Genomic DNA, 18174 nt, shown 5'->3' on the forward strand with positions numbered 1-18174 from the left:
CCTTCCAACCTCAACGATTCGGTCACATTTCAGAAAGCTGCAAGTTCCTCCTTTGTTATTTTGCAAACAAGGAATGATTTCCAATTCAGTGTGCCTTACCCTCGTATCATATTGGCTGTACTCAGCTGAGGAAAAAAACATAATACAAATAACTTCTCTATCAATGATTTAGTATCCTAAGCAAGCCTTTAAGAATACTTGAGATATGCCTTATTGCTTACACAGAACATTAACCAAGCTGTAAGTCTGGGAGAAGGAGGATTGTTGCCAAGTTGAGGGGTATCCCTTGGAAAATGACATCCAAGTTTTGATACAGTTCATTTAAATATCTCATTTGATATCAGTTCTCAGGATAAGGCAGACAGAGAGAGAGACTCATAAGTCCCAAACTAATTTGAAAGTCAAAGATATTCTGTATCTTAAAATCTGTAAAAGACAAACAAACAAAAATAGATTAAACATGCTTCTGTATTGTGGCTGCCAATTAATGTGTCTGACAAATTAAAATAAGAACCCATGACGTATCAAGGAAATTTGATTTGGGTTGTGATGGCTTTGAGATTCAAATGTGTTTTTTTTTGTTTGTTTGTTTGTTTGTTGAACAATATATAAAAAGCCTGAGTTATAGTTAGTACTGAACAGCATGACGGATTCTTCAGAGTCATGGAGATAGATACAGCTTGTATTAGATAAATTCCAAGTTTTCTGCAGCAGTGTAGGCATGGGAACTTGAAGCAGCCAAAATTATTAGGCACATATGGTCTTTGTTGCAGAGAGAGTGGGACTGTAGTGTGATGTGTTTGAAATGTTTGTACAGGGTGCATGAGTAAATACAAGTGCTGAATTTTTAACTGGGGCTCTTTTAAAAGGAACGTAAAGACTTGCATTTTCCAGCTGGATGTTCATTAGAGATGAGGAGGATATACATATGATAGTACATCTGCATTATGTGCTTAATTCAAAGAAGTTCTGAAAAAAATTACCATTTAAAAATTGACTCACAAAGGTTGTACAGTCCTTTTACAATCAAAATAAACACTGTGGATATACCGTGATTTTTTAAAAAATTACAACATTGCACAAATGAAAATACAAACACTGCCTTATTGGTAAAGAGATTTTATTAATAGAGTTGATCGCAATAGGGTGTGCCTAGAGAGTCTGTATGCATGGCATGCAGGCTATGTGAATAAAAAAGGGGTGAAAGGAATAATTTTTGTGTGTAGAGGTCAGCTTTGTGGGTTGGTTTGAATATGGGTATTGTCTATAGAAGGAGAATCTAATGAAGATCGGGGGGAAATGAGGCAAAAGGAAGAAAGTGTTACAAACTGAGCTATTCTCCAAATGCATAATTAAAGATGAAAGTGCTTGTATACATCTTCCTTTTCTTTGCTAAATGAATTATCAGAAATTGAGTCTCATTTTTATTTTGACAGATTTTCCTGTTTAGCAAGTGGGCACCTGTTTAGTGGGATCGTTACTATTGGAGAATCCACAGTGCTTGGGAGCACAAAGCATGGGAGGACCACAGCTAGCCTGGTGAAATTAAGGAAAACAAAGATAGGGATTCTACATGGCACCATGGCACCTGGGCAAGTGTTTTAAGTGTATGGGTGGGTCTAGCTTTTACACAGCAAAATGTTTGAGCTCTTGCTGGAGCAAGTGTGAGGTAAAAAAGGGCAAAAAGGTTTAGTACAACTGGGTTAACCTGGCTTATCTGGGATAAAACTCATCAAACAGAAGGAAAAAAAAAAAGTCTTTCCCTGGTGGAACTTACATATATATTTTTGGTAAAAAGCTCAGAAAGAGCTTTGCCTTAAAATAGCAGTGGACTTTTCTGAAGTATTGAAATTTGTCCATTAGAAGAAGCTAGATTATTCTGGTCTGTTGCGCCAGTACTTATGTTTTAAGCAGAGAAAAGCTGTCAAAAACACATTTTTAATATATCATTTGCAAGCTCTGTGAATGAGATCTCAAAAGTAAGGTTAATTTCTTTTTCTCCTCTGGTTGCTATTTTCCTTTTTCCAATTGTTCTAAACACTGGAACATTTAATCAGTTTTGCATGTTTATTTCTTCTCTAGGAGATAGGCAATTTATTAATCTGTCACTGCAAACGTGCCCCAGGGGAATATGGTGTTTTCTAAAGTTTAGTTTTTGCAAGGGAGGGGCAGGAGAAGATTTTATTTTCCTTTACTCTTTGCCTAATCAAATTAAAAGCTGTATGTGGGTAGTTTGATGTGGTTTGTATTCTGGAAGGCCTATCAGAAATTTGTCACTGGATATTGTAGAATTGTTGGACCGTTTTTATCATCATCATTATTTCCTTTACGCAGACACGAAAAATAAGAAATGGTTCACAGGGTTTATTAATAATTAATATGTGGATTAGGGCATACATAATTTAAAAGTTCCTCTTCCCAGTTGAATCAGCCTGGTGACATAGCAGAAGCGTTATCCAGCTGCTGTGCAGGAGCGCCTAGGGCAGGACCTAAACTTGCTCCGCCTGTGTTCTCTTTCCTGGGTGACTGGATGCAGGAACACGTTTCTTAAGAGAAACAGCTGTGCTCCAAGTGAGTTGGCTGGTATCCTCTTGCCAGTTGCTGAATGATTAATAGGGGTGAGAGAAGGAAGTCACAGCTTTAGGAAAAGCTGAGTGGGTTTTATCGGCGAGTGGAAGTAGAGCAGGTCGCAGTCTCAGAATAGGTACACGTTACTGCTTCTGTGGGTTAGAACCACAAGTAATGGAATGGGGGGAAAAAAAAGCTCTTCTCATTTTTGTAAGGTATTTGCTGTGTTTTTTTTGTTTTGTTTATTTTTTTCAACATTTCTAGAATTACAGAAATGCTATGGCTCAGGTGTAGGAGGGAAGCAAACATACTTCTACAGTAAGCAATTTGCAGCAGGTATGGGGGTTTGTGTGTGTGTTAAAAATGAGTCCACCTTATAAACAGTTTATTCAGCATGACACTGACTTTCTAAGAGCTACCCTGTACAAAGAGTGGTTCCAATTCCAATGTGCACCCTGGTGTGCCATTCTGTGAATATCTACTCAGAGAGGAGTAGGCTTTAAAGCAAACAATTTTTATGCTATTTTTTATATTTATGCTATTTATTTTTTATTTTTATGCCATTTTTATGTTAAAGCAAACAATTTTATGCTTTATTTACATTTAATTTTTTAAAACTATTTTTATGACTGTCTACAAGTTTTAAGAGCTCCCAGAAAGCATCCCATTTTCCTTAAATTAGGAATTATTCAATATCTGTCATCTTCTGTATTGTGGAAAAATGAAATCCTATTTGTTTGATAGAAACTAATACTATTTCCTTGTACTTTTCAGCTACTTTGCAAGCTAGAAAAGGAAAGAAAATAATTCTTTATTACTGAAATTACATAATATTTGATGAGGGTGAATTAGAGTAATTTTGAGAAGACTTCATAACATCTGCATACAATCATTTATAGTTTGTTTCAATGAACTAATGTGCGTAGCTTTTTCTACAAGGCTCATTTGGATTGTTATTAAATAATGCCTCAAATGTGCACTTCTGGTCCATGTTAATCAAAAGTCCATCATATAAAATTCAATATGGTAAAATAGCCTATCCATGCTCCTGCTTTGAGAATTTTGATATTTAGGTTTGTATTTAAAGGAAACCATTTTAGCTAATCAACACGAATGAACAGAATGTTTCAGTTGACCGGAATCTGTACTTATGGTCCCATGGGGCATATGACCTTTAGAAGGTAATTCTGTGGATTGACCTGCTTGGGGAACGAGGTTCTTAAGCAGGTTCTATAGGAAGTAATGGAATTCATTCATCTGTACTTTAAATTACTTTTCATTGACTATGTAATACACTATTTTGAAGAATAATAGGTGCAAGAAATTTAAATATGTTAGGTTGAATTGCAATGCAGCAGTTTGTAAATATTTATTTATAAATTTTCTACTGCTCTATCTGGAATGCTTTTCTTCCTGTCCTTACACATGGGCAAGTTATTATATGCAGTATTTAGAAACATCAGTTTCTATTAATACAATGTCAACATTTGCTTTCAGTGACATTCAGCACTGTATTATTAGTTTTTGCATAGATACGCTTGTGTCCTTGAGCTTTGTGGTTTCTGAATATGCTCAGTATGTTTAAACAAAAGGAATAGTGCAATTTGTATAATAGTAAGGATTATTATACAGTGTCTGTGGTGATTACAGAAGTATTTATGGTGGAAGTGTTTTGCTCAACTGTGTTTAAGAGAGCTCTGTATGCAGCTCATGAGTTGTGTGACTGAATGAGTCAATTAGCTGGTTGATGAGGACAATATTCTAACACGTAAGATATCACAAAGAGTGAATATTCACAGAGTGAATTTTCAGAGGCAAAGCTGTTTTAAATAGGTCTAAAATTCAGTAAGACAGTATAATGTCAGCCAACAACTATATTCTGATGGAGAAAAGAGTATTTGGAAATAAATCATACCCAAAAGTTCAGATTTAAGCCACTGAATAAATGTTTTTGCATATGTGTATATATTTGTGCATATATACACATACATGTACTTATATGTATTTGAGTTGTGACTGCATTACTTGTGTCTGGACTTAGCTAAGTATATACAATCTCTACCCCTTAGAAAGGGCCTCTGAGCACTCATGTTTCTGAAAATAGCTAATTTTGTCTAGAAACTGTAGTTTCTGAGGTTATGCTTTTATGAGTAAGATAGCTGAATTTCTCAAATGGGCAAAACGGCAAGTTCAGTTGTATCTTTCAACACATACGACTTATTTATGTAGTACTATCTTAATGTTCCATGTCTTTGAAGAAAGGTGGTGAGCAGGAGAAGAAAATAGGAAACCCTGATGACACTTTTCAGCTGATTATGCTCCTGCACTTGACCTGGAAAGGAGCTATTTCTCCTCAAGTAATACATTACATTTAAGATAGTGTTCTTGCTTCATCATGGATGCTAATTCAGAGATATGCAGTGCACTGATGTACCAGGAAATTCACCCGATATTTCTTGCAATAGAGCATAGCTTGTCTACAGTTGCCTGTATCCGGCACATTCCTGTCCTGCCGTGCACCAAGGAACACAAGAAAGGACACAGTGTGTGGAAAGAGAGGAAGTGAAATTTTGAGTAGGAAGTACTAAAGACTTCACAGCCTTAGTAAATCCCACACAGACATTGCAGAGACACAAAAACACATTAAAAAAAAATCATCACTCAAAGTGAAGAACGCCAGCAGGTGCTGGATGAACCAGACTGGTGGGAAACAACATATGGTAGAAGGACAAATATCAGTCAGATATCTGCTATGTGTGATCAAAAAGGATTAATCAAGGAGAAAAAGGAGTAAGTGATCTCTTAGGAGTTACAATTGCAGCTTACGTTGTGAACTAAACCTGTACTGAAGTGTTTTCCCTCTGGTGTGGAGAGCAGTGCTGGGGTCACAGAGTGGAAGTGGGAGGCCTGAACATTACACACTAATGAGATGTGTAGCAAGGAAGAAATGGAAAAGGGTGAGTAGGGAACAGATATGGCATGGTTCTGGTTTGGAGTGCAAACATCACCAGTCCGGGGCTAAGGAAGTCCTACTTGGGTAAGAGCTTTTGGTAAAATGCTTATTTTTCACTGGGGATTGGAAGGCGTGTTTTTTTTTCTTTTTTTTTCAGTACAGTTCCAGTTTGGGTAGTTCAGACTTCAGAAGAATAATATAGATTTGGTTCTGGTTTCAGACAAAACAGCAGTTTGAGACAATTTTTGGTTTGGGTTTACACTTGGCTTAATTCAGGGCATAACAAGAATGATGTCTGTCTTCATAGCGTGGTTGAGTGTTACAGGAGAAATAAGACATTGCTGAGTTCTCCTGTCTCTCCACCCTGTTTCTTCCCAGCTGAGCTCAAAGAAGAGGTGATTCATAACCAGTCACTCCTCCAAACCTACCGATAATCCCCAGGTTATAAACGTATCTGCTGGAAGACTGAGCTACCTTCATAATAATATGTGGTAGTAGCAGCATAGCTTCTTCTCATGTTGTACCAGTGCATAAAAGATTTCACTTTTCAAGGCTGTCAGTCTGTAATTTTCATGAACCCTACTAAGTGCAATGAATTATTTTTTTTTCCCCTCAGACAAAGACTATGCAGTTAAATTTCTATGTTTCCTGACTTAAACATTTTCTTATCTTTTCTTGGCTAAAAATAAAATCCCCCATGATTTTTATTTCTGAAACTTGCATTTTGTATAATTTGGAAGGGAAGGAACACAGTTCCTCAGACTATGTTCATTTCTGATCCAGCAGTGTGACATTAAAGTTATTTTTGAGAAAAAAAAAAAGTGTCAGACTCACTGCATTTAGTCTTCTTCCATCTACATACCTTTCCCTCCAGCTTGCGTGTGATAATATTCCCTGGATTGCTGAGCCAGCTTTAGAGTCTGCACGTGGAGAACACAGATCTGTAGGATAATATAATGGCACCTGAGTTAGCAGGCTGCCCCCTGAAGCTCTGCTGGAAGTTACCATCCCAGGTGTCTGTCAAGCAAACTGCAAAAGCTTACCTTAAATATGAACCTATATATGAGCCTATATCTTGGGGCGCTTTTACACAACAGTCCCCATCATACAGCAAATGAAACACATTGGGCAGCCTATGTGCTGCTGGGTGCATCAGTCTTAGAGCTACTATTAAGGATTACTGATTTCTAAGTTATCTTCCATGTATCTTAGGGTTATTTTCATTTTTAATACAGAAACTCCTGTTCAGAACAGAAGGAGTGCAGCTCTTTGTAACATGTTGTCTTACACTTCAATTATCAAGGCACCCTGAATTCATTATCCTTTATCACTTTTTAGGCTGAGAGCACTTGTGCCAGTAGAGCTTTTTTTTTTATACTGGGATTTGATTTTTAATCTTTACTTTCATCTGCCCCTGTGTGACAGAGCTGTCCATAAGTGACAGACAAAAAGTATGCAGTTAAGAAAAGTCTGAAATATTTGCTAATTACCATCTCAGTGGTAAAAAAATCTTTACCAAGAGATGGTTACAAACTGTGTGTTAGATCTGCAGTATTTTCAGGCCAAAAAGAAAATGGCTTGCTTAAAAAGGAAAAAAAAATGTGGATTGTGCTCATTGGTATTTAAACTAGCAGTGCAAATGCTGTAGGTCAAATATTTTAAAACTGAAACAAAGGGAACAGTAACTCTGTCTATGACAGTGCACAGAATGCTAACTTTTAAAAGGCTGTGTGTATGTTAGGTGTTCTGTCATTAACTAAAATAAAACATAGTGAAATAGTCTTTCAGTGGAAGCACTGAATGAAGAATCTACTTTTAAATGGGACAGACCTGCCAGGACAGACTTTTGATATATGAATTATAATACAGAAGCTATCTTTCTCTCTTTAGAATTGTAAAATGCAAATGTGATTAAGTTAATTTACATAGCATTTGGTTAAAAAAATCAAGTAGTAACAGCAAGATGAAATATGAAAACAAAACAAAGCTCTTCAGAACAACTTTCTGTCAACATATGGGCACTCAAATTTATAGATGGGAACCCATGGGCAATTTCAAAAGTATGCAGGCAGCTAAGGCATCTAAATCATCTAAATCAGTAGAAAAGAGGTATCTTTTTTTTTTTAAGTCCCCTTGTAGTTTGTGTATGGGACTCTACTTTAGAAATCCAGTTCTTGGCAACATTTGTTGCCTGCTCCCCAGGACAGAGCTGCTGAAACAGGATCTTCTGAAGATCTGGGTGGATGGTCTCATGGACAGAGAAATAATTGTCCTGAGAGATGTCCCAAGAAATCATCTGCATCCTGAATCAAAGCTTCATGGATTTACTGACTTTAATAGGTCTGTAGAGATGTGCAAAAAGGCAGATTGCAGCAGGGAGGGCTATTTATAGAGAGACTGAAGAGCTCGGAAAAGCCCGTGCAATTCCAGACCACACAGCCAGCAAATGGGCTTCTTGATCTTGCTTGTCATTTAGGATGTAACAGGTATTTTGTACGGTGGGTAGTCCTAATCTTGTACAAACACAGTGATGGGCCTGGGAGGAACTGGCCCAGTTTAGAAGAGGCTTGCTCTTCTTCTTTCACAGAAGATTAAAATCTCTTCATATCTTATTTTTCTCTTTGTTCTTCCATGGAAAACCTTGTCTAAGAAATTTTCTTCTTTTCTTACAGTCCTCATTCCATCCCAGATCGCCTGCGGATCAGAGTGAACCGGATTAATTTGCAAGAATATGAGGGGCTACTTTATGACAAGGAAAAACTGCGTGAAGCTTGTAAGTTGGAAGAAGCTAGGTTGTAGCTGCTTTTGGTAGAGCATTCTGTATAGATCTTATATTAGCAGTAACAACAAAACAAAAACAAAACAGGGTCAAGCACACATTTTGAGTGAGTCCTATGTGGACTATATGTTCATCTATCGATCTGTGCATATGCATATATACATTCTGTCTATATAAATACTGCCTGTATAAAGGGCATACACAGAGAATTCATGTGTTTTCTTACTTAACTATGCCTTCTGCAAGTTGATTTCATTTGCTGTAAAATAAGTGTTTTTCATACCTCTTATTTTATTTGCGTCTCTTTGTTGATTCTACTGGGTTTCTCCTAGCATATGAAACTTATTAAGGTTTTATGATTAGTACCAAATTTGAAACTGAATGAATGACCATGATTAATTTCATATTGCAAGAGCAGTCTGATCTTGAACATGGGTTTGGCACAGGTGCATTTATCTTGAGAAGCAAATCTGGTTTCCCTTACTCTTTAAGAGCCTTCAGTTTTGCACGTAAGAAAATAATCACTGTTTTGTTTCCTCATGTAATGGTTTAATTGCCACATTCAGGGGTAAGTCAAAAGCAGACAGACGGTTGCGTTGGCAACACTGATGATGATGATCCATGCTTAGAAATGGAGTTCCTTTCCTCGGTGACACACAGTCATTAATCAATGAGGGACACGTCTGCTTGTGATAACAATTTAATAGAGTCTTGTTCATGCATCTGGCTCATTATTCATATTAAATTACAAGGATGACTGTTTGTTGTGTAACAAAGCTTCAGCTCCCTCTGTAATATAGAGTGCTCTGGTAATTACAGGATGACACTCCTTTTAATTGGTTTACTTATCTTACTGTTGGAAGATAGTTAAACTGCTTCACTTTCACCCCTCCAGTTCCACCCCTCCTTATTCTTCTCTCAGTTCATCTGCTCTCCATCCAACAAAAGAACTGAAATGGTTTGAATTTTAATGGAGGTCCTGACAGCCTTTTCTGAAGTTTGTTAGTACATTTGAGCCATAATTAAAGCAATCTAAGCCTTCATCTCTGGACTGAGAGGAATAATAACAAGAAGAGTATTATGGCTCACTGGAGAAGAATTTCTTTCAGGTTTAAGTTGAGAGTTTGACCTTGAGTATCCTTAGGGCCATGTTGGATAGATGTGTTTTCAATCCTGCTGGAAACAATCTGGTTCCTTTGGTGGTTCTTCCTATGCCTTTCCAGCTGAGGACAACTATTCTCATCCAACCTCACTACAGATGTAAATTTTGTTTGTTTAGTATTTATTAAATAGATCTTAAGAGCCATTTATGTGGTCTGACAGGAGTTATACAACCTTTTACACTGTTGTCACTGCAACTGTAAATAAGTATTTGTTATTTGTCACCTTCAAAAACCATAATGATAACATTTTTAAAAAGAAAAAGTCCAGAGAATGATCTAGCTGCTTTCAAATTTGGTTTTAGACTATACACACATTTGATCACTTGCTGATCATGTGCTTAAGAGGTTTTTATTCAAAAAGTAGATGTTTGCACACCAAAAGTTAAAATGGTTGCTTTCATACATTGGCAGACCATCTTCAGGGGGGTCCTTTTGTATCTTTTTCAAATTCGTGTGTGATCAGATTGATAATATAATATAGCTGGGCTAGAGTATTCTTCCCTGACTCTGTTCATGAAGTTGTTTTTCCTGTCTGTCCTTCTTTACCCGTCTCAATGATTATTACGTATTACTGTTTTCACATTAAAATACCAGAAAGCAAATAATATCCCCACCAGCCTACAAAAAAAAAATCAGAAAATATATCTCACCTTACCCTCTGCAGATATTAGGAAAGCCCTGTATAAGGACACACAATTCACAGCATACACTGATAGTCATCAGTCTGTTTTTCTGGACATAAATCCTATCGTGTCCTATCAGAATTGTTCAACCTAAAGGCTGGACTAACAAGTTTACAGGAGGCTGATCTTGATTTGAAGATTCCTGGCTAATGCTAACTATGGCTGAAGAAAATCCTGTATGGGAAGAGAAGCACTCTCTAAACAGTCAGAAATCAAACTGTTTAAAATATGAACTCCTTGAATTTCATCCAGCTCCTTGAATTCCATGAAGCAGAAAAATGGAAAATCCCTGTGGTTCTAGAACTAAGATCCCAGCTTCCCTGTGACTTACTGCAAAATGCTTGTATCTCCTCTGGGAACTGAGATGTAGTCAGACATCAAGCTGAATCATTATACTAGAGGACTGCACAACCTCAGTTTTTGAGGAAGGAAGCTGGAAAATCACATAAATGTTCCTTTTAAGAAGAGCAGATAGCCATTTTAATTGTATTTCTGACATAGATAATTGGATACATATTAAATGGCTTTCTGATGGGAAGTCTATAGATCACTGCCTGCCTGTCCCTATCATTTACTAAACACGTCTATGGAATAAGCATGCTGTCTCAGTCCTCATCAGCAAACCTTTTCATGGAGCATTGCCACTAGAAGTTATTTGGTTAGAGAAGGAAGAGGGAGTGCTGAGGCATAAGAAGTAACTCTCATTCTTTACCTAGGAGTCTATAATGGGCAGGGTGGGTTGAGGAGAAAGAGTTTTGCTGTCCAAAATAAATGACCATGACAAGTTAATGATTGAAATTTTGCCAGTCTTAATCAAAAATTAAAACAGATAATATTTGTGCACTAGCAAAATACAATGAGGATGATACTAAGTTAGGAGGAGCTGTTGACTTCCCTGAGGGTAGAGAGACCTTGCAGAGAGCACTCAACAAATTAGAGGGCTTGACAATCACCAACAGTAAGAAGTTTTACAAGAGTAACTGCCAGATTCTGTACCTGGGATGGGGCAACAGTGGGTATATGTACAGACTGGGGCATGAGAGACTGGAGAGCAGCCTCATGGAAAGGGATCTGGGGGCTGTGTTTGATGTCAAGTTGAATAGGAGTCAGCAGTGTGCCCTGGCAGACAAAAGGGCCAAGCACATTCTGGGGTGCATCAGGCACAGCACTGCTAACTGGTTGAGGGAAGGGATTGTCCTGTTCTGCTCTGCACTGGTGCAGCCTCACCTTTACTACTGTGTGCAGTTATGGGTGCCCCAACATAAGAAGGACATAAAACTATTAGCATCCAAAGGAGGACTATGGAGATGGTGAAGCATCTAGAGAGTAAGGTGTATGAGGAGCAGCTGAGGTCACCTGGATTGTTCATCCCAGAGCAGTGAACAGGGCAGTGGTCATGGCACCGAGCCTGCCAGCGTTCGTTTGGGCAATATGTTGCCAAACATATGGTTTAATTTTTATGTAGTCTTGTGTGGAGCTAGGAGTTGGACTCAATGATCTTTGTGGGTCCCTTCTAACTCAGGATATTCTGTGATTCTATGATTCTAAGAACACTCACATTGGGTCTTGTTACAGTAGTATTTCTTCAAGGCCTATTTTAAGAGGGGTAGCTTCCTGCAGCACAAATATAGCTCTCAGGTGCATGTGTGTCTCTCTTGATACTCACAAGAGACTCACTTTACATATCTGTCAAGGCTTTGGCAGAACACCTGCAACTTAATTCCAGAATACTGTGCCTTACCATTCATTCTCTGCCCACACCAATTAAAAGCACTTCTACCTCCCCAGATCTTTTGAAAACTAAACCAGAATCCCACAGCAATCTGAAAAGGAAAAGGAAGCCAGTTAATAACGACTCATGCTGTTATCCCTGAAGGAACAATAGCAAAGAAGCTATTATGGTTTTTGCCTGTCACATGTCTACATAATAGAGTTTTGAAAGCTCTGACATCAGTGTAATAATCTGGATCACTTTAACTCACAGTAAATACATTTCACTCCTCTTGTTTGCTTGAAATACTGATTTGATTCTATCAGCTGCTTCATCTGAAATTGTACTTCCTGACATCTAACAACTCGTCATACAAACTGTTCCATGAAGATTAATCTTCACTGTACTGGAGGTAGACACCTCATTTTAAAACCTTCTGAGCAATTAAAGAATGTAGTTTTGTCCTCTGAAGGTCAAAACTCTTCTTAGCCTGGTCTCTTCTGTTGCTCTCTATATTATTATTTTTTTTTTAGCACTGCAGCTGCCATTTAACCAAGACACTGTTTCTGAATTTCCCCTTCCTTCTCTCCCCTATGTTCTTCTTCTCCTTCATTCTTTCTTCTGTCAGCATCTCAGTATTGTCTGTGCGATGATTGATGCTGGTACAAGGGATGCTTATTGATCCTTCTGTGAGGGGGTGAATGCTTCCATGCACTCTCTTAGGAAAGGGATATATCCTCTTCATTTTATGTTATAATGTTCTTTGTTGCTGCAAACGTAGTTGTCAACTCTAACACCTTCCTTATATGTCCCAAGCACTTGTCACCCTAATCACCAGTTTCACTTCCTCCTGCCCAATATGATAGTTGATCCAAAGCAGCATTATAAATCACAGAATCACAAAATGGCCAAAGGTGGAAGGGATCTCTGAAGATCATCTAGTCCAATGCCCATGATGAGCAGGAACACACCTAGAGCACATTGCGCAGGATGGCATCCAGGCAGGTTTTGAACATTTCCAGAGAAGGAGACTCCGCAACCTCTCTGGGCAACCTGTTCCAGTGCTGTCACCCTCACAGTAAAGAAATGCCCTCTCATATTCAGCTGGAATTTCCTGCGCTTCAGTTTTTGTCTGTTGCTTCTCATCCTGTCGCTGGGCACAATTGAAAAGAGACTAGCTCCATCCTCTTGACACCCTCCCCTCAGATATTTATACACATTGATGAGGTCTCCCCTCAATCCTCTCTTTTCCAGGCTAAACAGGCCCAGCTCTCTCAGCCTGTCCTCGTACGACAGGTGCTCCAGCCCTCTAAGCATCTTAGTAGCCCTCCTCTGGACTCGCTCCAGTAGTTCTGTGTTCCTCTTGTACCAGGGAGCCCAGAACTGGACACAATGCTCCAGGTGTGGCCTCACCAGGGCTGAGTAGAGGGGGAGGATCACCTCCCTTGACCTGCTGGCAACACTCTTCTGAATGCAGCTCAGGATACCGTTGGCCTTCTTGGCCACAAGGGCCCACTGCTGACTCATGGTCAGCCTGCTGTCCACCAGGACTCCCATGTCCCTCTCTGCAGAGCTGCACTTCAGCAAGTCACCCTCCAGCCTGTACCAGTGCTTGGGGTTATTCCTACCAAGGTGCAGGACACTGCACTTGCCCTTGTTGAACTTCATGAGGTTCCTCTCAGCCTAACCCTCCAGCCTGTTGAGGTCCCTCTGAATGGCAGCACAGCCCTCTGGGGTGTCAGCCACTCCTCCAAGCTTTGTGTCAACAGCAAACTTGCTGAGGGTGCACTCTGCTCCATCATCCTTGTGGTTAATGACTAAGTTGAACAATACTGGACCCAGTACTGATCCCTGGGGGACACTACTAGCTACAGGCCTCCAACTAGACCACACCACTAAGCACAACCGTCTGAACATGGGGGAACAAGACAATTGTTCTTAAAAAGGCAAAATCTTTCTGTTTATGATACCCAATTTTCCCCATTCCATTTCCACTAAGAAATTCTTGACAATGGAAGTATATGCAGAAATTAATTATTGAAACCAAGCACATCCATAAATTAATTAGTGCTCAAGAGGTCCTCACACCTTCTTTGTCCTTCCTAGCAACATTGCTGTAGATTTACACCATGAAGATGGAGGGGTGAATTAGCTCACCAGCAGCAGTAAATGCACACGATGTTATTTATTTATTTTTTATATTTTTTTGTTTTTATTTTTTAATATAACCTGTCAGTTCTTAGTGCCCTTTACATGTTTTGCATACTGTAGCCCTGCAGATCCCATCTTAGTAGCTCAACACCACTAAGACTAAGAGGGAATCACACTCAACCACAGTGGCATCAGTATCAGAAATAAGTCTCAGCTCTGTGACAGCTCTGAGTCTCTCACACCACCATCTTTAACACAGAACCAGCCATTCCTTATCTCCTCTGGAATAAAATGGCACAGTAAATTAAATAGCTTTCTCTTTTACCTCCTTGCTTTGTGTGTGTGTGTGTGTGTGTGTGTGTGTGTGTGTAGGGATGGAGGGTAACATGATGTGACATCAACCTCAGATTCTTATTTCTCCTCCAGTAATCTGTCCCTTACCTACTATATCTAGCCAAATATCTATGTTGCATATGTCACTGCCTTCAATTTCTGTAGGTTATCTGAGAGTTTGGGGGTCATCTGATGAGTTCTTATTGAGTACATGGACTAACAAGATTTTGAGTAATTTGAGATGTGTACATATACAGAGATAACGTGGCTTCCCTATACCGGTGGTGTACTTAGCACAGTTTGAGAATCCCAGATCTATGAAATGTATTCTGATTCTTTAAAGCTCAGGGATATAGTGGGTGAATACAATTTGGAGAGAATTTCATATGATTTTGAGCAACAAGATAAATAATAAGAGGTCAGTGCTGAGGATTTGGTATTTACATCTTGAATCCTCATAATGTAGAGGACATGGGATCTTCTACTAGGTGTCTATTTTAAAGAGGGAAATCTGATCTAGCAGATGAAGCCAGGACAAGGCTGATTAGCCACTTAAGGAAATGTGCTCAGATTGGAAGGCTATTTGATATGAATGGGTGTAGGTGGAATGCATTGCATAGCTACAAACCCACTCTTTTGCCCTGTAAAGTAAGTACCAATGGTCACTTGTCAGGAGGTGTCTTAGAGTACATGGTGGCTTATTTGTAGAGGTTCTGTAAAAGGCAACATTGCCCAAAGACTGTCTACTAGATTTCACTCAGCTGAAAAGTCACCACATTGCTCTAACAGCTTTGCTTTCTCAATGTGTGTTGTTCAGATATTAGCTAATTCATGTATTTTTCTCTCACAGTGGTGTAGTAAGATCCGAAACTGAGAGGGTTGAATGGGTTGCCTAAAGTCACCTAGAAAGATGATAAACCAAGAGGATTAGAAGTCAGCAGTGAGTTAAATATTGGAAACTGCTGTTTCTGTGCTCCTAGATTCTCATGCTGGTGTTTACAGATGTAAACCACTGATAAATGTTTGTAAATTGTTATAAGCGAGACCACGCAATTTTCTGGTCGAAGATAATTTATTAATTAAGTAAGCAGGTACAAGCAAAACAGCGCTGGGCGGCTGGGGAGTCTCCGCTCCACCACAGCACGCAACTTTCCCTTTTCAGTGTCGCCGTTTTATAGCATCCAAGTTCGGCTTGTCAGCATCCAAGTTTCAGCTTGTCAGGACTTGTTGAACCTTCTGAAGCTGTGCAGTTCGTTCTGTTTCTTTCAATGATCATGCGTTGTGCTCGTGTTCAAGGGTAGCAAAAGCAAAAGCAGCAAGCAGTATTTCACAGAGTCTTTGTTTTACCAAGGATGTTTATCCAACACCCCCTCCCCACTATCTACTTGCTTAGTCTTCCCCTTAACAGGTCGTAAATTGCAAAACCTTATCTTCTCAGCAGATTCTCTGAATTCCTTTTAAAGACAATGAACAAACACCCGCTAATTTATCACATAAATGAAACAGAAATGACAAAAACAAAGATGAAGTTGCCAAAGGCATTGTTTGTGTCTTTTTTTCGGTCTTTTTTTTTGGATGAGACCTTGTGGGCTTTGTCCAGACAGTACAATAAATTACATTTCTCTTTTTGACTCATGTACACATGCATGTGTGCATACACAGATGTATTCAAAGATTAGAAAGACACCAGAGTCCAACAGAAGAAAAAATATGATGTGATCAGATAATTAAAGGCAGTAGCACAATAAGTATACACACACGTTTTGAAATAGGCAACTTTAATCTTGGCTTTTTCTAATTTGAGCTGTTGGCTTTGTAGTCGTAACAACATTTGTTTAACAGAGTATGTCATTGCCTGGATTAAAGAAACAACAGCATAAAAATAAACCCAAACCACTGAATTTACATCTCATGTCATTGAGTGGATTCCACACAGAGCAACATCCACAGTTAACACAGTCTCCTGCCTTTTGAGCTAGTGGGGGAACTGTCAAGTGTAAGGCTGTGCTCCCCTTTGACCTAGAAGAGATGGGTGGTATTCCAGTACATTTCATAAATATATATTGACCCCATAGGAGCAGGAGAAACAAAATACTAAGTTCCATTGCAGACTTTCCAGGAAATCATGCTATAGTTTGACTTTATGGCATAGACTTTTCTGAGAGATTTTTCTGTGCATATTCCACTTCTGTTTTGTTTCCTATCACTTTCCTTGTGTGATTTCCTCTTACCTTTTCAGTCCTGGTCTTCCTCTTTGGTGTCCTGTCCCACTCATATCTTTCCTGTCTATCTTTGTGTATTTCTCCAGATCTCACAGCTCATGTTCCTGTTCTTAATGCTAAATGTGTATGCATTGCTCAGCCAGGCCTCTTTCAGATCTTAGTCCTAATACCTCTTCCTTACCAGTTTCAATTCCAAGCTCTTCACGGTCTTCTTCCTTGGTGTAGCAAGGTGTTGGAGAAGTCACTGACGGCCTGGAGGGGATGACCACCCTCTCAAATGTTCTAAAACAGGTCTGGTAACTACCTCCATTGTGTTTTACTTCCTGACATATGAGGATTTTAAAATTGAATCACTAGTGCTGAAAAAAACTAGCAAACAGCCAAGCCAACCGAAGGAGGCTTAATTTCTGTCCGTAGAATAAACAAAAAAGATCTGAAGAGACACATGGCTTAGATTTGTTTGGGAAGAAAATCCTTTCGTACAAACTTAGTTGTATTAAAACCATGCTGGAAAAGTCAAACCTCTTAAATTAAGTGTCTGAATATTTTAGATTTCTCTCACAAAAACTTACTTGGTTCTACACACTTCTAATATCAGTGGAAACCCCTCAGGAAAATGACATTCTTATAACATCTTCAGTAGTGAGGATCCTTTATTTGCTACATTAAACATTTACAGTCTAATGTCTAATCTTCCCTTTCCCCCTTGAGGTATGTCAGAATAGGAGTGAGTTTTCCTGGCATTCATATCTACCTTAATGATCTGTCTTGGGGCTGTTTTGTTTGGGATTTGTGTGGGTTAATCATGGTGTTAAGATCACAAATTGAATCCTTTCATAACAATAAATGGGGAAGTTAATTGAATTTTACTTTTTCTTGATGGTGTAGTATGCAATATTTTCAGGCTTCTTCCATTTATGTTCTCAGTACTATTAAAGAGGTCGATAGCTTTAGGTATTCAACATAATGGACAGTTAATAGGAATATTTTTTCTTTGTTTATAAATTCCATAGCTAATTTCATGAAGACTTAGGAAATCACTACTAATCTTGCAGTCATTAGAGCATCACATTAGCCATACTGCTGTACCTACCTTACCCTCCTCCTGCTGATACTTGATTGTGGTTAGCACTGCTAGGAACAAAAAGCTTTCCATGGTGCTGGTTCAGAATATGAAGCAACTGCATGCCTGTCTCATCTCCTAGGGTTCTTGCACTGCTGCTCATCACTGCAATACTAGAGTCTTTATCCACAGCTTCTTGGACAAAGTTCTTTTCACCATTTAGAGAACACAAAGAAGCTGGGAGCTGGATGCAAGCAGCCAGAAGAGCAGGCGCCTCAGGAGAAAAATTTCTGGCACTTGAATGCTGTGGCTTGGCTTGTGATCTGAGACTATCTGATATTTTTGGCATATTCCCACACATGGATATATCCATGTAGTCACAGGAATGGACAGTGTGTGGGTGTATGGGAAAGCTGATCTGCGGCGCTTGTGATCTTAACACGTGCAAGGCTTTGTCTTCCCCTCCCACCTCTGACCTGACACGTCTAGTAATGACTGTGTCCCACAGCACTGTTTTGTACTGTTCACATCCTCAACCACACTGAGCT

The 18174-nt window shown here is 39.0% G+C and overlaps 1 protein-coding gene across 5 annotated transcripts in view; it reads left to right on the plus strand.

Moving 5' to 3' along the window:
- DGKI (diacylglycerol kinase iota) overlaps window positions 1–18174 on the plus strand; it is a 219082-nt gene that overhangs the window by 132454 nt on the left and 68454 nt on the right. For all 5 annotated transcript variants that reach the window (XM_066998132.1, XM_066998135.1, XM_048051847.2 and 2 more), the window contains one exon: window positions 8194–8294. In XM_066998132.1, the coding sequence (XP_066854233.1) occupies window positions 8194–8294 (101 nt within the window). The remainder of the gene's footprint in view (window positions 1–8193; window positions 8295–18174) is intronic.

The sequence above is a fragment of the Anser cygnoides genome, chromosome 1 (assembly GCF_040182565.1).
Source record: "Anser cygnoides isolate HZ-2024a breed goose chromosome 1, Taihu_goose_T2T_genome, whole genome shotgun sequence".
NCBI classification, from domain to species: Eukaryota; Metazoa; Chordata; class Aves; order Anseriformes; family Anatidae; genus Anser; species Anser cygnoides.